This window comes from Rana temporaria, chromosome 4, assembly GCF_905171775.1.
Source record: "Rana temporaria chromosome 4, aRanTem1.1, whole genome shotgun sequence".
NCBI classification, from domain to species: Eukaryota; Metazoa; Chordata; class Amphibia; order Anura; family Ranidae; genus Rana; species Rana temporaria.
Window position 1 is genome coordinate 321,922,874 of NC_053492.1, and position 24,575 is coordinate 321,947,448.

At 43.0% G+C, this 24,575-nt stretch overlaps 1 protein-coding gene across 1 annotated transcript in view; it reads right to left on the reverse strand.

The window, feature by feature from the left end:
• CEBPZ (CCAAT enhancer binding protein zeta) overlaps positions 1-24,575 on the reverse strand; it is a 173,040-nt gene that overhangs the window by 5,217 nt on the left and 143,248 nt on the right. Inside the window, 2 exon segments of the mRNA XM_040347790.1 lie at positions 521-602; positions 20,366-20,427. Coding sequence (XP_040203724.1) covers positions 521-602; positions 20,366-20,427 — 144 coding nt within the window.

Genomic DNA, 24,575 nt, shown 5'->3' on the forward strand with positions numbered 1-24,575 from the left:
ATGTATATTTGTAAATGTTGAGATGTTATATTGGTTTCACTGGTAAAAATAAATAATTGAAATGGGTATATTTTTTTTTTTTGTTAAGTTGCCTAATAATTATGCACAGTAATAGTCACCTGCACACACAGATATCCCCCTAAAATAGCTAAAACTAAAAACAAACTAAAAACTACTTCCAAAAATATCCAGCTTTGATATTAATGAGTTTTTTGGGTTCATTGAGAACATGGTTGTTGTTCAATAATAAAATTAATCCTCAAAAATACAACTTGCCTAATAATTCTGCACTCCCTGTATATATACACACACACACACACACACACACATATACATACATTACATACATATATATACACTTTTTGTTTCACTATTGCTTTGTACTTTGTTTGTGTGCTAGCTGCTTTTTAACTTAATTGTGTTTGGTTTAGCGCAGTTTTTTCCTTTCACATCTTCTACATCCTATCCAAATATATTCACTTCATAGCATCAAATAAGTTGAACTGGAAAACATACTTACTTGCATTTTCCTTATTAGACATGGCATTTATGCCAATGTTGTCAAACTTTGAACCAGTGTTGTCATCCAAGATATCACCAAACTGAAAAAAGGAAAAAAAAAAAATTATAAAACCAGAATATGGGACCAAACAAGACTAAAACGTTTAAATACATGCAGTATGTATTTTACCACTTCCCTACCTGCCCGTAGTAATGGGACGTCCACAGATGGGCTTTCCCATTCTGGGTGCACGTCATATAACGTCCTGGGCATCTAAGGGGCACGCGCGCATGCCCGCGACATCTCTCAGGACCCAGTGCGTGTGCCCAGCATCCGCGATGTCCGCGGGCACCTGCAATTGCAGCAGGACAGTGGATCTGTGTGTGTAAACACACAGATCCATGTCCTGTCAGAGGTGAGGAGACCGATGTTGTGTTCCCAGTACAGAGGAACACAGATCGGTCTCCTCCCCTTGTCAGTCCCCCCCCCCTACAGTTAGAATCACTCACTAGGGAACATATTTAACCCCTTCAGCACCCCCTAGTGTTAACCCCTTCCCTGTCACATTTATACAGTAATCAGTGCAGTTTTATAGCACTAATCGCTGTATAAATGTGAATGGTCCCAAAAAAATTGATCTGTCCGTCGCAATGTCATGGTCACAATAAAAAAAAAAAAATCAATGAATTTATTGTGACGGTGACATTGCGACGGACAGATCGGATATTTTTGGTACCATTCACATTTATACAGCGATTAGTGCTATAAAACTGCACTGTTTACTGTATACATGTGACAGGGAAGGGGTTAACACTAGTGGGCGCTGAAGGGGTTAAATATGTTCCCTCATTGCTCAGGATGGCGCGCACTTGCACGTGCACGTGAGGACGCGCGCTCGTAGGTGGGGAGAGTGAAGCGCTGGGAGCCTGAGGGGGGATGAGGACGGGCCGCATCCAATGAGGGAGAGGAGCTGGCAGCTCCCCGTCTGTTAGCTGCACGCCGCACATCGATCGCGGCTTCTGCGGATCAGCTGGCCGGGCACAACAGCGGCGCAGAGGGGGACGGCTCCCTGCATGAGCCCAAACAGCACGGACGACGCCAGGTCAAAGATGCCGGGAGGCAGGTCAGTGCAGAGGAACACAGCAGGTGAGAGACGGAGAGAGCGCTGCCGGAGGTCTGTATCCTAAGGAACGCGGCAAATAACAGCAGAGCACTCCCACCACCACCAGAGTCAAGGTCGGATTTTCCTTTTATGTTTGTACTATCTGTGTCCTCTCTCTACCTACCCTATTGAGTACTTGGAGGAGGAAGGAGAGGTAAGATAGAGGACTTTTAAAGACCCCTAAGGGGAAAGGATTAATTATGAAGAAAGGGTTAACGCAGTAAAGATTTGGAAAAAAAAAAAAAAAAACTGTGATGTTACATGACTGTTGCCAATGACACTAGGAAAGTAAATAATGCACAAAATACCTCCTGTTTCAACGATAAGTATAAAGTGATATCCTGGTGCCGTAGCAAGAGTGATTGACTTATATAAGGGGTATCGTTAAAGCCGGTCTAAGGGGACTAGACTAACCCTTAATCTTAAACGCCAATTCTTCAAGAGACATTCTTTATTTGAATATAGAAGCATCGCACAGAACATAGATAAGTGACCCAAAAAAAAAAAAAAAAAAAAAAAAATTGTTTTTTGGACAAAATAAGGAAACGCCACAGACACCCCCCCCCCCACCCTCGGAAGCACCATACTATGCCTGGTGGGGCCGGGGCCGACAGCGGCTAAAAGAACCGGCAAATAGAGGGGTGTGGAGAGAGTGGACTGAGTGGCAGGAGGTCTGAATTAGGATAGACCATATAAACTCTCTCGCTTGTTTCTTTTTGGAAGTGACCCTGTGGAAGATATGTAGAGGAGACCCCTAAAAAACGGGGAAATCTGCTGAAAAAACCAGAGGAGTGGCTCAGCAGTAAAGTTTGAAAAAAAAAAAAAAAAAAAAAAGGTGATGCTACTTGACTGTTGCCAATGTACTGGGAAAGTAAATAACGCACAAAATACCTTCTGATCCAATGATAAGTATAAAGTAATAACCTGTTGCCATAGCAAGAGTGATTGACTCATATAAGGGGTACCGTAAAAGCCGGTCTAAGGAGACTATACTAATCCTCAACCTTAATTGCTAATTCTTTAAGAGGAGGAAGGTGTGTAGAGAAGATCCTTATAAAGCGGGGGAAATCTGCTGAAATAATCAGAGGAGAAGCCCAAGTGACCCCCCCCTCCCCCCCGGATATAATGTTCTAAACCCACAGGGTGTACAAAGTGACTTTTAGCAAACGTGATAAATAAATATAGGATAAGATCCCAAATCCTTTGAGAACTCACCCAGGTATCCCAGGGTCAGGAAGACAAATACATAAACAAAGACATCTGGGACTATTCCCCCTAGAATGGAGGGGAATTTATATATTGCTGGTCTGGTGGGGTACCATTACTTAGAGTATCTACATAACTAGGGGTGGTCTGAAAAAATTGGAAAACTAGGGAACTCACAAAAAAAGGGGAACAGACACCCCATCTAGTACTTCCCCCCTCGCCATTTGGAAGGTAGGGGGGACTAGGTGGAGAGTAAAGAGAAACCGGGGGGAGGCAGTTGAAGGTCAAGCTGGGGAAAAGAATTAGAAAAAGGGAAAATATGAGCAGAATGACGAGTAGGTCTACAAGGGGGGGACCTCCGACAACCCCAAGTAATACATCAACAACAAGCTCTATAAGACCCTTCATGACTAAAGGGGTATAGCCTCGTACACACGGCCGAGGAACTCGACGTGCCAAACACATCGAGTTCCTCGGCCAGTTCAGCACTGAAGCCGCCGAGGAGCTCGGCGGGACGAGAGCTCCCATAGAACAACGAGGAAATAGAGAACATGTTCTCTATTTCCTCGCCGAGCTCCTCGTCGGCTTCCTCGGCTGAAAGTGTACACACGACCAGTTTCCTCGGCAGAATTCAGCCAGAAACTCGGTCGGAAGCTGAATTCTGCCGAGGAAACTGGTCGTGTGTACGAGGCCTAAGTCCGCAAACTCAAGGAGCCCCGGGAGGGACAAAGCAACAGCAATCTAATAAAGACCAAAAGTCTGTAAACAAAAAACCCCAGGGGGAAAACACCAGCGAAACATCAACAGAGTCAAGAGAAGAAGGCAATATAGAGCATAGATCGGAGGGCAATGGGAATAAGGGACACCGATCAGATGCACAGCCCCCCCATAATGGAGAAATTGCAGAAATGCTACAAAGGATGGAAATGGCGATTAAGGAGGAAATCAAAGGGGAAATACAGAATTTGCGTACAGACCTTGGACATTTTATGTCCAGAATTGAAACAATAGAAGAACGAACAGAGACGGCCGAACAAGAAGTAAAAGGGTTAAAACATCAAATTGACCAGACACAACGACAACAGAGACTTATCCTCTATAAAATAGAAGACCAGGAAAATAGAAAACGCAGACAAAACCTAAGGATAAGATCGATCCCAGAGGAAAGGGGAGAAGATCTCAGGAAAAAAATGCAGATGATATTCAATCCCCTCCTGGAAAAACCAATAGAAGAACCCATAAGGATAGAAAGGGTCCATAGAGTGGGGAATCCACAAAGAGTTAACTCAGAGCGAACAAGAGATGTGATAATCAGATTCCGACTCTATGAGGATAAAGAAATAGTGTGGAAGAAATTGCGGGGTCAATCTCCGATAGTGCTGGATGGGAGAGAGTTACAGATATTCTCTGACCTATCCGCCGAGACCCTGGCAAGGAGACGAGTACTGAAGCCACTTCTAAAGCAGATGATAGACTTGAACATTAAATATACTTGGGGACATCCGGCATGCCTAATTGGCACAAAAGATGGAAGATCGGCAACACTGAGATTCCCGGAAGACCTAGAAGAATTCTGCAAAAAAACTAGATATTCAGATACCCGACCTACCAGGATGGGAATAGGAGTAGGAAATAAGGGAGGAGGGAGAAAAAAGGGAAAAGGGAAAAAAAAAAAAAAAAAAAAAAATGAGTCAATTCATAATGATCTAATTTTTTTTTTTTTTTTTTTTTGGAAGATCCGGCCTTTTATTGCCCTGACTTTGGTTGGTGGTGCTGGGTGCGATAGGGGATCTACCTACCCCCCCCCCCCCGCACAATGAGTGAAGCGGAGGAGAGGCAATCCCAGGACCCCACCTAGAGGAAACTGGGCCAAACATGGAGGATGGTCCAGAGGCCAAAAATTGGCCGAAAGGGGAGGGAGGGGGAGGGGGGGGGAGTGGGGAGGGGATGGGGGGGAGGAGGGAGGGAGGAGGGGAACGGGAGGGGAGGGAGGGAAGGGACCTATCTCACCAAAATAATCAGAAAGAAAGGGAAGATTAAAAGATGCCACAAATCAAATGTATATCTTATAATGTGAAAGGTCTCAATAGCCCGACCAAGAGGCATAAGGTTCTCAAGGAATTGAAGGGTTACAAAGCAGATATATCCTTTTTACAGGAAACTCACATTACCCTAGGATCAAATATTAGACTATATGCCCCAGATCTCCCCACTTGGTACTATGGGGATTCTATATCCAAAAGAGCAAGAGGGATAGCAATCGGGATCTCAAAAAGGGTACGGTTTGAACTAACCGATAGACTGACAGATCCAGAGGGGAGATTCCTCTTCCTGAGAGGAAAATTGGAAGGAGTAGAATGTACTCTGGTAAATGTCTATGCCCCAAATGACTCACCGATAAAATTTCTTTTGGGGATACTAGGGAAATTGACAGACTTCAGGAGGGGAAGAGTAATCATAGGAGGAGACTTCAACCTAAGTATGAACCCAAAAATAGATAGGACATCCCAGACATCGAGCGGGCGGAGCGTACAGTTAAGAAAACTCAGGGACGCTTTATTTAGGAGTCAATTGATAGACGCGTGGAGAGTCTTTAACCCAGACAAACGAGACTACACTTTCTACTCCCCGGTGCATGGGACTTATTCTAGAATCGACCATATACTAGTCGATCACAGAACCCTAGATATCGTGGTGGAGGTAAAAATAGAAACCATGACGATCTCTGACCATGCACCGGTTAGTACCACAATAGACATTTCAGGAAATCTGAGGCCGAAACAAAATTGGAGGTTAGACGAACATTTGTTGATAGAGGAGACCAGTCTAACAAGAGTAAAAAAAGAGCTGGAAGAGTATTTCAGATTAAACGAGATTAAGGAAGTTTCGGTGGCAACAGTATGGGACGCCCATAAGGCAGTGATAAGAGGAACTTTGATCTCGGAAGGGGCAAGGAAAATAAAAGAAAAAAATAGGAAAAAAGAAGAATTAATAGAAGAAATTTTCCTTTTAGAACAAGAACATAAAAAGATAGAGAAACAACGGGATCTATATTTAAAACTGGTTAATAAACGTAATGAACTGAAAGATATTATGAATCAAGAAACCCAAAAGGAATTCAATTTAATCGCTAGGGAAAGATATACGTGGGGGAATAAAACCAATAAACATCTAGCAAGAATGGTGCAGAAAAAGAAATCAAAAAACTATATAGATAAAATTAAAAACGAAAAAGGAGAGATGTTACATACAACAAAGGAAATCGCGGAGACCTTTAGGCTATACTATGAGAGACTGTACGCGGTGGAACAAAGGAAAGGACAGGAGGGAGAAAAAATAAATAAAACCGTAAATTTCCTAAGGGAAGCAGGACTGCCAAAAATAAATAGAAGTAAATCTGAGATAATGGATAGACCAATATCGGAAAAAGAGATCAATTCTGCATTAGCGAGTACAGCATCAGGTAAAAGTCCGGGACCCGACGGTTTCACCAACCTGTATTATAAAAAGTGTAAGGAGATCCTTCTACCAAAATTACGCCAATATTTTAATGGGTTGGGCGAAGATTTCTTTTTGAGCCGGGAGGCCTCAGAGGCTATCATAACAGTCATCCCCAAGGAGGGTAAGGATAAAGGGGACTGTTCAGGATATCGACCAATATCTCTGCTAAATACAGATGTAAAACTGTTTGCAAAGGTATTGGCCGAGAGAGTAAAACAAGAAATGGCAAAGATGGTACACCCAGACCAGACAGGGTTCATCCAGGGAAGAGAGGGGAGGGATAATGGAGTCAGAGCGGTATTGATAATGCAAAAAATGAAAATAACCAGAATCCCCAGTCTACTCTTGTCGATAGATGCGGAGAAGGCATTTGACAGAGTAGACTGGGGATTCATGCTGCGTACCCTGGATGAAATGGGGTTTGGCCAAAGGATGAGGAAGTGGATAACAACTTTGTATCAGGAACCAAGGGCAAAAATAAAAATAAATGGAAGCCTATCCCAAGAATTGTTAATGAAAAACGGAACTAGACAGGGATGCCCCCTGTCTCCACTTCTGTTTGTGCTCTCCCTGGAGCCATTATTGGCCAGGATACGTAAGTGCCCCGACATAAGAGGAGTCAAAATAGGGGAGGACGAACATAAACTTTCAGCATTTGCTGATGACGTCCTCTTCTATTTGTCAGACCCTAAAACCTCAATCCCAAAATTATTAGATCTATGCACGTTATACGGAGAAATATCAAATTTCAAAATTAACGTAGCTAAAACCGAGATCCTAAGTATCAATACCAACGGACGAGAGGAAAGGGATTTAAAACAGAAATACTGCTTCTCCTGGGTAAAAGCACTCAAGTACCTTGGTATTCTGCTTGTCCCATCAATAAAAAAAATGTATGAGAAAAATTATATTCCTTTGCTAAACGAAATTAGGGAGGAAATTGGGAGGATAAAAAAATAGACCAATATCCTGGATAGGACGAATAAACTTTTGTAAAATGGTAATCCTACCAAAGATTACCTATAAGTTCCAGATGATTCCCATAAGTTTACCCGGAACACTCTTCTCAGCTCTTAAAAAACAGATTATGAACTTCATATGGAGAAATAAGAAACACAGAGTATCCCTCCAAACCCTAAGACAACCCAAAATTAAGGGAGGACTAGCGGTACCAGACATTAAAACATATTATGAGGCTGTGGTTTTGTCGAGGGTGGTGGAGTGGGCTAGGGCCAGTAAGGAAAAAAGATGGGTTAATATCGAAAACGAAATGGCAAAAGCCAGCTTGGACAAGATTATATGGAACCCACCTCAATATAGGACACTAGATAAGAACTCACACGAGATAACTAAAATTGCACTAAAAATTTGGGACACTAAATATAAAAAAATAGAAAAGGAATTTAACTCACCATTATTGGCACTAAAAAACAATGACTATTTTGCACCGGGCAAAACACAGATTGGTGGAAATTGGATTAAAAAAGACACCACTCAATTAAGGGATGTAATAAAAGATGGGCACATTGTAACACTACAAGAATTAAAGGGGAAACTTTTTTTGGAAATTGACGAATGGAGATACCATCAGCTAGTCCACTTTATACAAAGACTGCCGCACCCACTGAGGTCAGGGGAGCAGTTAACCGATTTAGAAAAATTATGCACATCGGAAAAGGTCAAGGGAACGATATCAAAATTATATAAGATTCTGATAAAGGTGGACGAGCGGATGATCCCTCCTTTTGTTAAAAAATGGGAGAGGGAACTCGGATCAAAGCGAGATAGGACCTCAATAGAAAAAATGCTGACACTGGTCCATTCCTCGGCAGTAGACAGCCGTACAGCTGAGATGAGCTATAAATGCCTGACTGGATGGTACATGACCCCAGATAAACTATCTAAATTCAATGAAGGACAAACGGGAGAGTGTTGGAGGGGATGTGGTTCCCCGGGAACTATGGCCCACCTGTGGTGGAAATGCCCTAAGGTGGAGGAATTCTGGAAAAAAATATTGGGATGCATAGAAGAGATCACAAAAGAAAAAATTAAGCTGGACCCGTGGGTAGTATTGTTTCATGGGGGTGGTGAAAAAATCAAAAAATATAAAAAAACTCTGGTCCCACATCTATTAAATGCTGCCAAAAGAATAATACCGAGAAATTGGCAGGAAGTAGACTGCCCCCACATTTGGGAGTGGATAGACTCCGTAGAAGAAACGTATAGAATGGAAGAATTGAGAGAAGGAGTGGAAGGCAATGATATAGTGCAAGATAAGAAGTGGGAAAATTGGAGGATTTTTAAGAGATCCTGGAGCTATGCCGAAAAACTTAGGGGCTGAGACCTAAAGATAAAGTAAAACAGAGATGTAGGCATCAGGAGAAAGTTTTCTGGATTGCTTATGGTGAGATAGGGGGAGGGTGGGGGGGTTGAGGGGGGGAGGGAGAAATGGGGATAAGGCAAAGGAAGTGAAGAATCGTCTTACCTGAGACTACCAATAAATTAAAAAAGGAAGGAGTAATACCTTAAACCCCCCAAAAAAAAAAAAAAAAAAAAAATATATATATAATAAAATTTTTTCACATACTGTGGTAAGAGAAAAAACAAAGTAAGAAAAATAACTACACTAATGATGCGAAACCTGCTTAGAGACGCTAAGGGCTGGCAAACGGAACATGAGCGTATAAGTGTACACTCTATGAGGTTGAAGTCTGAAGTGAACAAAAAGAGAAAAAAAAAAAAAAAGATGGTATTGGTTGTACATATATTAGGATGAGGGTGTAAGGGGTTAATAGGCGGACTCTTTGCTTTTAGTTTTTCCTGCATGGTGATCACTGCTGCTCTTACACATCTGTAGCCCTGTCCATATTATTGGGGTGTTTATTTTTGTTCCCTTTCGTATTGTCTCACCTTAACAACAAGCTGATCTTCATCTGTACAGCTCTGTCTTCTCTTGCTCTCTTGTAGTCTGTAGGCAGTGTTCAATGGTGAGGTCAGCAGGGGAGGAAAGTATTTACTTTCTTCTTTAGAATCAGGGGTCCCCAGAGAGCCTCCGCTTACATCAGGGTCCCCAGAGAGCCTCTGCTTACATCAGGGTCCCCAGAGATCCTCTGCTTACATCAGGGTACCCAGAGAGCCTCCGCTTACATCAGGGTCCCCAGAGAGCCTCTGCTTACATCAGGGTCCCCAGAGAGCCTTTGCTTACATCAGGGTCCCCAGAGAGCCCCCCCCCTTACATCAAGGTCCCCAGAGGCGCCGTTCTCTTTAAGGCTGAGAGGCATGTGTGCCGAATAGAGCGCTAATGGCGCTCGGCACTTCCGCGTTCCAAACTGGAACGCACGCGGCGCCGGGCAATGACATCGCGCAGTCGCCATATGCATTCCAGCGTGGAACGCAATATGGCGAAAAGCGCCGTTTACACTTATCTTAGTGGATAAATTCTCATGGTATCTAACTGCAAAAAAAAAAAGAAAAAAAAAAAATATGTTCCCTCATTGTCAAAATCATTGTGCATATCCTCTTGAACTCAGAATGAAAGAAAACGATCCAGAAAGCTACCTAGATCTAGAAGCTTTAGAGGCTCTAGGCTGCAGCTACTGAAGAAACTTATTAGGAGAGAAATGTATCTTGAAAAAGAAAGTATGTAGCTTTTCTCCCCTAAGACAACAGCAAAATATGAGGCATTCTGAGAGTGGAGGGGTTACACTGGGCTGTCCTTACAGCCTTGTTTGCCAGTGTGCAATCTCCTTAAGATAGCAGCGCCCACTTGCTTCAGAATACTTCCTCCTGTGTCCTGTAATGTAGTTCTTCTTCGTAACAATTTAGTTAATCTAATAAACCAGTGAATTCTCAGGTAAATACAATGCCAATTTATGGATGGAAATCTAAGAATATTTATACCATACTGCCAAATTAATGTTAAATAATTCTGAAGTTCATAATTCCAAAAAATATGAAATAAATCATAGTCAAATGGATTTTACTACCATGATAAATAATCTAAAATTTATTATAATTATGACATTTTCAATTTTGTATATCCAAGGATTCATCAGAATGGACACAAATACTCATGTCAGAACATATACTGTATGTATCGATACAAAAATCTGAAAGATTATATAAAACAGTTGATATCAATATACAAAACCCTAGATGCTAAAGTGTCAGCTTCATAAAGCCACCAAGTCTCTTAAGGTCAGCTGCCTCCTCCAATCACCAGCCCTTCAGTGTTTTTTTTTTTTTTTTTTTTTTTTGATACCCCAAAATTGTACCAAGGTAGGATCTTTAGCATGGTGACTAGCAAAATGTTTGGCTAACGAATGGCCTTTGAAGCCATTCCTTATATTACATAAATGTTCTCCAACACGTACACTTAATGGATGGGAAGTACAGCCAATATACCGAAGACAGCAAGTAATAAATTAACTACTCCTTCAGTTTTACAATAAAATCTCTGATTTGATTGTTTTTTTTTGTAGTGTATATGTCAAACTCTTTTCTAAAATAAGTATTGGACACGTCACCATTTTCTAAGTAAATATATTTTTAAAGGTGCCATTGACATGACATTTTTACCACATGTTGGTAACAACCCATGCAATCCACACATACAAAGACAAAAACAAATAAGTTCAGAAATTAAGTTCTGTGTAATAAAACGGAAAGACACAGAAAAAGTTTTGAACACACGAAGAAGGGGAGGTGCAAAAAGACATGGAAAGCCAAGACACCAGCTGAAATCCATCAGTAATTGGAAAGCAATCCTGCCCATTGTCAGTGCAAATTAATATCAGCTGGTTCAGTCTCAATTTATGGCCTATAAAAGGTGTCTCATTACCAAGGTATCACACAAGAAACATCTCATGATGGGTAAAAGCAAAGAACTCTCTCAAGACCATTGCAAACATATTGTTGCAAAACATACTGATGGCTTGGTTACAGAAGTATTTCTAAACTTCTGAATCTTCCAGTGAGCAATGCTGGGGCCATAATCCAGAAGTGGAAAGAACATGCTGTAATTTCACCAAAAAACGGCCATAACCAGGTGATCCTTGCAAGATTTCTGAAAGAGGAGTGAAAAGAATTATCAGAAGAGTTGCCAAGAACCACTTCAGCTTCAGAATGACCTGGAATGAGCAGGTACAATTGTTTCAAAGAAAGCGGGGAATAATCCCCTTAACCGTCATGGTCTGTATGCATGCTCAGCACGCAAGTCTCCATTGCTGAAGAAAAAGCATGTTGAAGCCTGTGAAAAATACTGGGAAAATATAATCTGGTCATACAAGACCAAAATTAAACTCTTTGGATGCTATAATTTCACCATGTCTGGAGGTTAAATGGCACTGCACATCAACCCAAAAACACCATAACAACAGTGAAGTTTGGAGGTAAGAACATCATGGTTTGAGGCTGTTTTTCAGCATACGGTACTGACAAACTTCATATCTTGGAGGAAAGGATGAATGGAAAAATGTACCAAGACAAGCTTGATAAAAATCTGCTGCCATCTGCCAGCATGATGAAGATGAAACAAGGGTGGACATTTTAGCAAGACAATGATCCCATACACAAAGCCAAGGAAACTCTCAATTGGCTTTAAAGAAAGAAAATAAAGCTGTTAGAATGGTCCAGGCAATCACCTGACTTAACCACTTAAGGACCGCCTCCTGCACATATACGTCGGCAGAATGGCACAGCTGGGCACAAGCACGTACCTGTATGTCCTCTAAGTGTCCAGCCGTGGGTCACAGGCCCGTGACCCGGTCAGAAGCTCTGTGACCACGGCACCCGTGGACCCGATTGCCGCCGGAGTCCCGCGATCGGTCCCCGGAGCTGAAGAACGGGGAGAGCTGCGTGTAAACACAGCTTCCCTGTTCTTCACTGTGGCGCTGTCATTGATTGTCTGTTCCCTGATATAGGGAAAGGCGATCAATGACGTCACATGTCCAGCCCTGCCCCCCTACAGTTAGAAACACGTATGAGGTCACACTTAACCCCTTCAGCGCCCCCTAGTGATTAACCCCCAAACTGCAATTGTCATTTTCACAGTAAACAATGCATTTTTATAGCATTTTTTGCTGTAAAAAAATGACAATGGTCCCAAAAATGTGTCAAAATTGTCTGATGTGTCCACCATAATGTCGCAGTCACGAAAAAAATCGCTGATCGCTGCCATTAGTAGTAAAAACTATTTTTTTTTATAAAAATGCAATAAAAAACTATCCCCTATTTTGTAAACGCTATAAATGTTGCGCAAACCAATCTATAAACGCTTGAGATTTTTTTTTACCAAAAATAGGTAGAATACGTATCGGCCTAAACTGAGGAAAACATTTTTTTTTTATATATATATATTTTTGGGGGATATTTATTATAGCAAAAAGTAAAAAATATTGAATTTTTTTCCAAAATTGTCGCTCTATTCTTGTTTATAGCGCAAAAAATAAAAAACCTCCGAGGTGATCAAATACCACCAAAAGAAAGCTCTATTTGTGGAAAAAAAAAAAAAAAAAAAACAGACGCCAATTTTGTTTGGGAGCCACATCGCACAACCGCGCAATTGTCAGTTAAAGCGACGCAGTGCCGAATCGCAAAAAGGTGCCTGGTCCTTTACCTGCATTTTGGTCCGGGTCTTAAGTGGTTAAAAACAATAGATAATCTAAGGAAATAACTAAAGATCAGAGTTCCTAGAAGAGGTCCAAGGAACCTTCAAGATTTGAAGACTGTGGAAGAATGGGCCAATACTTTGTAAAAAAAAAGTATTAAATAAATTTCAGTTATCGTTTTCAATACTTTTTCCCTGTATCATTCCATTTTATTACGCACAACTTCATTTCTGAACTTATTTTGTTTTGGTTTCTTTGTATGTATGTATGTATTGCATGGGTTGTTATGTGATGAACATTTCATGTCAATAGCACCTTTAGAAATATATTTACCTAGAAAAATTATGTCTTCAATACCTATTTTACACGCTGTACATATATGCTCTGTTTATTACATTATATAAACATTTTGAACATTGGTGACTATGACATAAATTGATTTTTTTTTATTGTATCCATTCTGATAAATTCTCAGATATACAAAATGTTATACTATTTATTAATGGTAATTTTAGTTATTTATTATGGCAATATAGTTCATTTGAATTTTTGAAATTCATAATTTGACATTAGGCAGTATGATATAAATATTCATAGATTTCCATTCATAAATTGGCATTGTTTTTATTTACAAGAAAATTCACCAGTTTGTTAGATGCCCTTGATGTGTTTTCACTTTCTGTTGTGATCCATCAGCAGCCTGCCTGCTGTCACTTGATTATGCTTTGCCTCGTTTACTTGTAGTTTGGGCTCTGTTTGACAGCTGGCTGTCATAGGCGGGCTGCGGAAAGCTTCTATAAGTTTGAAATCATCATGACTCCGGTCCCCTTTGAAGAAGTCGGAGCACTGATGTGTAGGGCAGAACCTGTAATCTGGTGTGTGCTGTAGCAGAGGTGACCTCTCAAACCATAGCGACCGCAGCCTGTTCCATGGGCTCCTTGGGCTGTCCGCGGGGGTATCGATTTTAGAAGAGAGCACCATGCGTGGTCAAATTTTTTACACACATCACTAGTTTTTAATAAAGTGGCCTAAAGGTTTTTAAACAGTGCTATTGGCTCATGATTATATTTTAAATGAGCGGCATATGAGGTGAATCCGACATAGAAATAAATCAGAGTGACCCACACTGGATGCTCGCCGTTTACAGCCGATTCTAGCCATTTGAAGGGGAACATGCATGATTAGACCTTTTTACCCAAAGGTCCACATCTTAACTAGTAGCCGACCAGCCACCGTCATTATACGGCGGCAGGTCGGCTCTCCTGGGCGAGAGCCCGTAGCTATACGTCCTATCGTATAGCCGCCACTAGGGGGCGCGTGCGCGCCGCCGGAGGCGCGCGCGCGCGCGCTCCCCGCTCGCCCCCGACTCCCGTGCGTGTGCCCGGCGGGCGCGATCGCCGCCGGGCACACGCGATCGCTCGGTACAGAGCGGGGAACGGGAGCTGTGTGTGTAAACACACAGCTCTCGGTCCTGTCAGCAGGGGAAATGCTGATTTTCTGTTCATACAATGTATGAACAGAAAATCAGTGTTTCCCCTAGTGAGGCCACCCCCCCCCCCACAGTAAGAACACACCCAGGCATACTTAACCCCTTCCCCGCCCCCTAGTGTTAACCCCTTCACTGCCAGTGGCATTTTTATAGTAATCTAATGCATTTTTATAGCACTGATCGCTATAAAAATGCCAATGGTCCCAAAAATGTGTCAAAAATGTCCGAAGTGTCCGCCATAATGTCGCAATACCGAAAAAAAAATCGCTGATCGCCGCCATTACTAGTAAAAAAAATATTAATAAAAATGCCATAAAAATACCCCCTATTTTGTAAACGCTATAACTTTTGCGCAAACCAATCAATAAACGCTTATTGCGATTTTTTTTACGAAAAATATGTAGAAGAATACGTATCGGCCTAAACTGAGGAAAAAAAATGTTTTTTTATATATTTTTGGGGGATATTTATTACAGCAAAAAGTAAAAAATATTCATTTTTTTCAAAATTGTCGCTCTATTTTTGTTTATAGCGCAAAAAATAAAAAACGCAGAGGTGATCAAATACCACCAAAAGAAAGCTCTATTTGTGGGAAAAAAAGGACGCCAATTTTGTTTGGGAGCCACGTCGCACGACCGCGCAATTGTCTGTTAAAGCGACGCAGTCCCGAATCGCAAAAAGTACTCTGGTCTTTAGGCAGCAATATGTTCCGGGGGGTAAGTGGTTAAAATGAGTGGCCAATTTGTGTGGTGGTGGCAGTTTGTCCTCATAGTTGGAGGTGAAAGATTACATCTTACCAGGAGATTTTCTAAAGGCTATCCCTGAACTTTAATGAATTATCATTCCATGTAATAAGATTGAGTGGTTTAAGGTGGTGGAACGTCATTATATGCGATTCACGTGCGTCGATATACTGTATTACATTATACACTATTTGGATTAATTTTGCCTTCAAAACTGCCTATATTCTTTGCGGCATAGATTCAACAAGGTGTTGGAAACATTCTTCAGATTTTGGTCCATATTGACACAATAGCATCACGCAGTTGCTGCAGATTTGTCAGCTGCACATCCATGATGCGAATCACCCATTCCATCACATTCCAAAAGTGCTTTTTTTTTCCGATTGTGATCTGGTGACTGTGGAGGCCAGTAAACATATCGCCATGTTCAAGAAACTAGTTCGAGGTGATTTGAGCTTTGTGACATGGGGCATTATCCTCAGAAGATGGGTACACTGTAGTCATAAAGGAATGGACATGGTAAGCAACAACACTCAGGTAGGCTGTGGTGTGTAAACAATGCTCAATTGGTACTAAGGGCACCAAAGTGTGCCAAGAAAATATCACCCACACCATTACACCACCAGCCTGAACCATTGATACAAGGCAGGATGGATCCATGTTTTTATGCTGTTTACACCAAATTCTGACCCTACCATCTGAATGTCGCAGCTGGCAACCAGGCAACAACATTTTTTCCAATCGTCTATTATCCAGCCTGTGCAAACTGTAGCCTCAGTTTCCTGTTATTAGCTGACAGGAATGGCACCTGGTGTGGTCTTCTGCTGCTGTAGCCCATCTGCTTCAAGGTTTGATGTGTTGTTCGTTCAGAGATGGTATTCTGCATACCTTGGTTGTAACAAGTGGTTATTTGAGTTACGGTTGCCTTTCTATCATCTTGAACCAGTCTGTTCAGTCTCCTCTGATCTCTGACCTTAAGGCATTTTCGTCCACACAACTACCTCTTACTACATATTTTCTCTTTTTCGGACGATTCTTTGTAAATTCTAGAGATGATTGTGCGTGAAAATCCAAAAGATCGTCTGGCACCAACAAACATGCCATGCTCAAAGTCCCATTCTGATGCTCGGTTTGAACTTCAGCAAGTTGACGTCACCACGTCTAGATGCCAAAATGCATGGAGTTGCTGCCATGTGCTTAGCTGATTAGCCGTGTCTGTTACCAAGCAATTGAACAGGTGTACCTAATAAAGTGGCCGGCGAGTATATATTTACATACAAGTTTTTGGAAAGCGGCACAAATGTTGCATTTTTGGGGAATATTTTATCCACTTACCGAAACGACGTTGCGTTACTTTGCTTCGTCTTTTGGTCACAAGGGGGTGCGCCCGCCTAAATCATGTAACCAGAGCCGATGCAAGTGCCCGGCGCGATGACTCCCGGGCACCCGTGAACGCTCGTGACAAAGCGTAAACCGCGATGATGTGTGTGTGTAAACACACAAATCCCGCTTCTCTCAGGGGAGAGGAGAGGTTGCGTGTTCATACCAAGTATGAACACCGATCTCTCTCTTCCCCTAGTCAGTCCCATCCCCCCTACAGTTAGAACACACCTAGGGAACACAGTTAACCCCTTGATAGCCGGATAGCCCCCTAGTGTTAACCCCTTCCCTTCCAGTGACATTTAAACAGTAATTTGTGCATTTTTATAGCACTGATCACCAGTGTTGCTCATCTTCCTTTAAAAAAGTAACTAGTTACAATTACAAATTACTTGTCCGAAAAAGTAATTGAGTTAGTGACTCAGTTACTTCATAGGCAAAGTAACTAGTTACTCGGCAAAGTAACTGAGATTTTTTTTTTAATTCTACAATGCAATTACGTTCTATAATATCAAAGATGTTTATATTAACTGATTGAAGAATAAAAACACTATATACAGTATAGTATACAGGGGTGTGGAGTGTATATAGGTGGGTGGTATGTAGATGAGAGGGGTGCGGAGTGTATGAGGCGGGTGGTATGTACATGAGAGGGGTGCGGAGTGTATAGGAGTTGGGCAGTATGAAATACACCATTGGTCACTGATGCATTGGTGACCAGTGACAGTTAACCCCTTTGTGCTTCATTAGTGACACCAGCATCAGTGTTTATGAACCCTTTCATGCTGCACCACATAGGGGTTAATAAACACTGACACTGGTGTCACTAATGCAGCACAAAGGGGTTAATTACCTGCCACTGGTCACCAATGCATCAGTGACCAGTGGCAGTACATTAACCCCCTCCATACAGACATTAGTGGTTATGGACTGTTATTTTATTTATAGTGTTTAGGTTTTAAGTTTTGCATTGTACTGAGTTAGCATAACACAGGGTTAAATTGGATGGTCATAAATGAAGTTCACATTAAGTGGACAGAGCAATTGGGGGTTGTTTATATAGAGAGGGCTGCTTGTAAGTTTGGGAAATGTCTGTCAGCTCTGGGGGGTTCCTGCTAACTCTAATCTCCACAACCCCCCCCCTCTCTCTGCTGTCTTGTCAAGTTTACCTTGTCACCTAGCCTTCTTCACTGCAAAACAAATCCTGCTAGCAGAAACTTTGCAGCGCCAGCTTACCTCCCCAGACTTCCCCCAGAACAGCTCAGCTCATCTTCCTGCAGTGTGCTCTGCCTCACGATTCTCTCAGCACACGGCACTGCTGATGGGAGGGGGCGGGGAGATCTGATGCAGAGATCACACAGCCACTCAGCCAGTGCAGGACACTACGGGGAAAGGGGAGACAGACTCCAGCATCGGAGCTTCTAACTGCTATGCAGTGAGCTCGTCTGCTGATACGTCCTAGGCACCCAATAGGATCGGCTGGGATCGGCACCCAATAGGATCGGCTGGGATTGTCTCCGCGTCATCACATCCCGGCCGCGAATTGCATTCATTGGTCTACTGTGATGTCCATCATGACAGCACACTGGCCAATGCTAGGATCGCGGGTGGGAGTGTCTGACGTCGATGGACGCTCTGCTGCCATCTAGTGGCGGAAAATGTAATTGCGGTAACGCCGCCCAAGTAATGGGAACAGCGTTACCGTGAGGGGACGAGTAATCCGGTAGATTACTCGTTACCCGCAAAAGCGGCATCGTTAGGAAACGGCGTTTATTTAAACGCCGTTACTTACAACACTGCTGATCACTGTATAATGGTCAATGGTCTCAAAAATTTGTTAAAAGTGTCTGATCTGTCCGCCGCTATATCGCAGATAACAATCGCAGATCGCCACCGTTACTAGCAAAAAAATAAATAAAAAATGCCATAAATCTATCCCCTATTTCAGCCCTTAAAATGTACACGCGCCTGCTCGAATTTTGCGAGTAAATTTTGAGGGCTGGCGAGTGTGGGCTGCCTAGGAGCAGGGGCGAGCAAAGAGAGGAGTCGCCGCTGCCGTCGTCGTCTGGTTGTTCAGAACGCGGGGAACATAACAGCTTTCAATTCAATAGCTGTGTTCCCCGCCGCGCGCCGTCATATACAGCCCTTCCCCCTTGTCCGGGCACTTTGATAGACAAATCACCCATCCTAGGATTGGATGGGTGATCTGTCTATCAAAGTTTCCCGGACAAGGGGGGAGGGGCTGTATATGACGGCTCGCGGCAGGGAACACAGCTATTGAATTGAAAGCTGTTATGTTCCCCTCGCTTTAAACAACCAGGCGGCTCCGGCTCCTCCCCTCTCCTCTCTATTACCCAGCACAGGTACGCTGCACTGGGGACACATGGCTGCACTGGGGACACATGGCTGCACTGGGGACACATGGGCAGGCTGCATTTTTGGGCACGGATAAAGAAGTTGTTAATATTTATTTTTATAACTTAATTCTACATAAAACATTTAAGTGTCATTTCATGAGATAATTTATGAGGGCGTGTCTAGGGGGTGGGATTAGGGGGCGGGACATGGTAGGGGTTGGGCGGGGCAACTGGTGGCGAGTACGCCTTGAGGCCTGGCTAGTAGCTCAGGACTTGAAATTTTGAGCCCTGCCCTATTTTGTAGACGCTACAACTTTTGTGCAAACCAATATACGCTTATTGCGATTTTTTCCCCCCAAAAATGTGTAGAATACATATTGGCCTAAACTATGTGGGAACACGTTACCAATAATTTCAAATAAATAAACCTCAGATATGTTAAACACTCCCCTTTCTATTTAAAACAAACAAAAAAAATTAAAGGGGTTGTAAAGGTACAATTTGTATTTCCTAAATAGCTTCCTTTACCTTAGTGCAGTCCTCCTTCACTTACCTCATGCTTCGATTTTGCTTTTAAATGTCCTTATTTCTTCTGAGAAATCCTCACTTCCCGTTCTTCTGTCCGTAACTCCACACAGTAATGCAAGGCTTTCTCCCTGGTGTGGAGTGTCATACTCGCCCCCTCCCTTGGACTATAGGAGAGTCAGGACGCTCTCTACGTTGCAGATAGAGAAAGGAGCTGTGTGTTAGTGGGCGTCCTGACTCTCCTGTAGTCCAAAGGAGGGGGCGAGCACGACACTCCCCCACCAGGGAGAAAGCCTTGCATTAATGTGTGGAGTTACAGACAGAAGAACAGGAAGTGAAGATTTCTCAGAAGAAATAAGGACATTTAAAAGCAAAATCGAAGGATGAGGTAAGCGAAGAAGGCCTGCACTAAGGTAAAGGAAGCTATTTAGGAAATACAAATTGTACCTTTACAACCCCTTTAAGTTGAGTTTGGGTTGTAGTGGTAAATAAACTCAGACTAAGGCAGTGTAACGATTTAACCATTGGCACAGATAATTGGTCAACTAATTTCTTTACAATATGGGAGCGGCCTTATTTTGATGTTTCCATGGTTACCAACAAATAACTAAATATTTCAAAAAATATATGAACTAACTATATAACCTAACAATCAGTCCACCATGTTTTACATTGCTTGTAAAAGGACATTTACATTTCTTGTAAAGGATATGTCACTCTAGCTGCAGAACATTAAAGGCAAAATCTACCTCTCATATGCAAGCTTTCTAAGCAGACACTACTCACACTCAAATGCAATGCAAATCCACTTTGTCCCCACCATCCTAAAAGAAACCATTGTTTTATTCTAGTATGCAAGATGAAAAGCATGCCTTGTGAATTACAAAAATACCTCTTCTGCAGCAGCAAACATGTCTTCTTCTTTTAAATGCCTTTTCTTTCCCTTTTTTAGATCTGTATAAGAAGAGAAAACAAAGCATCCTTGACATTTCTATAAAAAATTGGAATGGGAAGTTATATGAAATTACCAAAAGTCGATGAAAACAAAAACATTTTTTTGTACTTACTGTAAAATGTTATTGTTACTAGAGCCTAGAGAAACACATTAATTCAGAAACAGACAGGTTATACTTCCCCCTACAGGAGGTTTAAGACACTAACAACCAGGAAACATGCAAGCCAGATCCTGCATAACCCCTGCTTGACCCAGAATACCATAGTTGTATGAAAAAGCAGTACCAGAAAAAAAAAAAAAAAACAGAATGGGACCTGCACATCTAATTGTTTACGGTGAGGAACAAGGGAATTAACAGGAGGTTAAAAAGCAGCCCACCTGAGGAGTGGGCAACAGCAACTGAGTGGCACATAAGGATTTGGGAACTGTCTGCTACGCTGAACTACCTTAAGAATTAACAGCAGAGTCTGAACAAAATGAGGAGAACCTCCCTGCAAGACAGGGAAAACCAACAATCACCAGGGAAAGAGGTTCAAACTGATGATCGAGACCAGGACAAATAGACCACTACCTAAAGGGGGATAATCCCACCTGAAGGAACACTGAGCCTGAACCAGGGAGCGACTGAGGAGGATATAGAACAACGTGATATGATCAACAGAAAAAACACTGAACAATCCCCAGGATAACAGATCCCCAAAAATAGCTTTGGACAAAGGGTCGACATTAGAAGACCAGCTATTCCACCTGTAAAGGCCCAAGGTCTTACACTCCACACCCTTAGGATTCATGGAAGGAAGGTTCCATGATAAGAACAAAATCTGTGGACTAATAAACTGGACTTTTGGCAGTACAGGTAGTTAATGTAAAAGATCTATAAATATTTATTTTGAAAAAATGCATAAATAGAAACTTGTATGCATAATTTCATGAAACAGTATCAGCATATGATATCAGTGCATCTAACACAAAGTAAGTGATAAATTTGTGATTTTTATATGTTTTATGTATAAACTGGTTTGACTGATTGACATCTTTTTGATGTTTCTCGGTTTTTGTTATGTATGTCCGTTATTAGACTTTTATGCTCCTGATGAAGAGTCCTGTACGCGAAACATGTCGAGAGTAAGTGCAAGACGTCCAGCTGGTTTCTATGGATCAGAAAGTCCCTGGTGTCGCCCATCAGTCTCTCCAGTTAAAGGGGTTGTAAAGGTAAAAAATGTTTTCCCTAAATAGCTTCCTTTACCTTAGTGCAGTCCTCCGTCACTTACCTCATCCTTCAATTTTGCTTTTAAATGTTTTTATTTCTTCTGAGAAATCCTCACTTCCTGTTCTGTCTGTAACTACACACCGTAATGCAAGGCTTTCTCCCTGGTGTGGAGAAAGCCTTTTAAGGGGGGGAGGGGCGAGCACAGGGCTCAAGTCCTGCGGGAACGGAGTTCCTGCACTTTTTTCACAGCAGGAACTCAGTTCCCTTTGCAGGACTAGAGCAGCCGAGCCGCCAAGCCAATCCTTCACTAAGCGGCGATGCCCAGCTCGAGTCACTGCCAGGGGCAGGCGAAACTTAATAATCCTTTATGTTACTGCCCGCTTCCTGTATATAGATTCATCGGGTAGTGTGCGGGTATTCCGTCACTTCCTCGATGCCGCAATGTCTCCTGGGAGTTTTTGTCATTGTTCCCAGGAGACATTGTGGAGGTCTGCCGCGAGTTATCGCGGGATTTAGAAAGAAGCAAGTTCTTTCTAAATCCAGCGATATACAGGAAGCGGGCAGTAACATAAAGGATTACTAAAGTACAGTGGATCGAGAGAAAAAAAAAAACATGCGGTTTAGTAATTATGCATATGAGCGTATTATTTTTTATTTATTTTTTGGTGGGGGAGTGGATCTTGGGTGGGAGTTCCCACACTTTTTCCCCCAGGACTTGACCCCTGGGCGAGCAGGAGGGTCAGGACACTCTCTACTTTGCAGAAGAGAAGAGATGGGCCAAGAGGGGAAAGAATATGACAAACCCCTTGCACAAAGAGGTACCCACCAGGGAACGGGCCCCAAAGGGCCACTGAAAGAACACAGCCAAGGCTGAACTCTGTCCCCAAACGGTGCTTAAAAGTAATTTGAGATCCACACCAAGCTGTAAAAAACAAAAAAAAAACAAAAAAAAACAGCAGGACCCTGGCCATCGAATACGTCCGTGGACGTCACTTCATCTCTTCGCACCAAGAGATGTAGGTCTGCCAGGTGTGACTGTAGATTCTCCTGGAAGAAGACGCACCTGAATCTGGCGATTACAGAGACAAGAAATTTCTTACCACCTGGACAGTATTACCTGGAAAGCCCAAGTGTGGAACTGGGCATACAGTACCGCCTCGAAGAAGGCTACCCACAGGTCCCGGACCAGCATGCACCCGGAGAGAAGACTGATAGCATGATGCTAATACCCTCACTGCAGACTGAAGAGTCTGCAATTTCTCCAGGGGAAGAAGGACCTTCGCTCCCTTTGAGTCGGACTCAGGACCGCTCCAAATGTTTAGCACCCACCCGAGACTTCGGGGGGTCTGAATGGCTATAAACAGCTCCATTAGGTCTGAGACAGAAGCTGCCCTCAGAAGAAGGTCGTTCAAGAAGCCCACGAGGCAAAACCTCACTGTCCCAACAAAGTTAGGATAATTGCGAGCTCCTAGGCGAAAACCCTCAGTGCCAACGCCAGATTAAGAGGGAAGGCCACAGACTGACAGAAGCCCTCCCCCATCACGGAGCACAGAAAATTATGTTACATATGCAAAACGGGACATGCATGTATGCGTCCCTGCGGGACTTACAAGTCCCGCACTGTTCTCAGGCAGAACGACAAGCCGGGCGAGGAATAAACGAGAAAATAACTCTGTTCTATGGATAGGCGTAAACCCTATCTAGGACTCTGAAGAGACCACCTCGCAGATACAGGTAGCAGCCCCATGGTGGGTCTAATGGATTTGATCCTATGACCTTGTGCACCGAAGTGCAGGTGGCTTACCACTGCACCATGCAGGACTGCCCCCCATCAGTCAGAGCAGGGAGATTCACTGAATTGTGAACCTGTAAGCCGCCCCCCCACACCTAGAGCAGGGAGGGAAGACGACTGCATATGGCGTTTACGCACCCAGGGACAATTTAGTCCCCCAGCTGAGCCCTTGTCGGCCCCGTACTAATACATACACAAAGTTTGCATGTATATTATGGAAGTGTATGCACACGTCTTTGGAGGGTGGGAGGAAACCGGAGTACCCGGAGGAAACCCACGCAGACACAGAGAGCGACAAAGTAAGCTCCAGCTAGATTGGTGTCAGTGTCCGGAATTCGGACCAATGACTCTTGCTGACAAGTAATGGAATTAACCACTACACCACCGCGTACCATCTCTGAAACAGAAGCCCTGGATAACAAGGGCACAGCATTCAAAGAAGCATCACAGACCTATATGAGGCCCTGGACCAACGGGTCCGCTAGCCTAATATCCTTGGTACAGAGACAGTGCTCCTCCACTGTCTGGTGCAAAATGCTCACTCAGAAATTGACTGAGACTCCAGAGTAGTAGCCACAATAGGCCGCAAGACGGACCCCAGCATGGTAAACAGGGCTAGTACCACGGATCTTCTAACAGCCAGATCCATACAAGCGGGGACTCCCGTAATAGGGAGAGTGGTCAGCTATACATGACACCCGGAGGATCCCCTGAAAGGGTTCTCCTCAAAAGGGCACTGAACCGCCAGGCGGTGAGGGACTACCTCAGCGGCTTTTCTCATTCCGCATCTTAGAAATTATCAAAGAAGGGCAAGGAGAGAACCTACACAGAGCGGTCTGATTTGTGATCCAAAAAAAGACAGAGCCCTCGGCGGAAACACAGCTGCACTATACAGCTTAAGAGAGTCCCTTACAGCAGTGAGAAGCGCACCCATAAATGCCTTATCCTGCTTTTTTTTTTTTTTTTTTTTTTACTACCCAGGTACCTGGTCCACGGCTCCATAGCAGAAAAAACAAAAGTACCCCCCTGAGGGTGACACACAAAAAAAAGAGTCATATAAATCATAGACAAAAAGATAAAAAACACATATGGTCACAAATTCAATAATACGGAGCATTCCCCAGGGGATAACGGAGGGAGGGGGC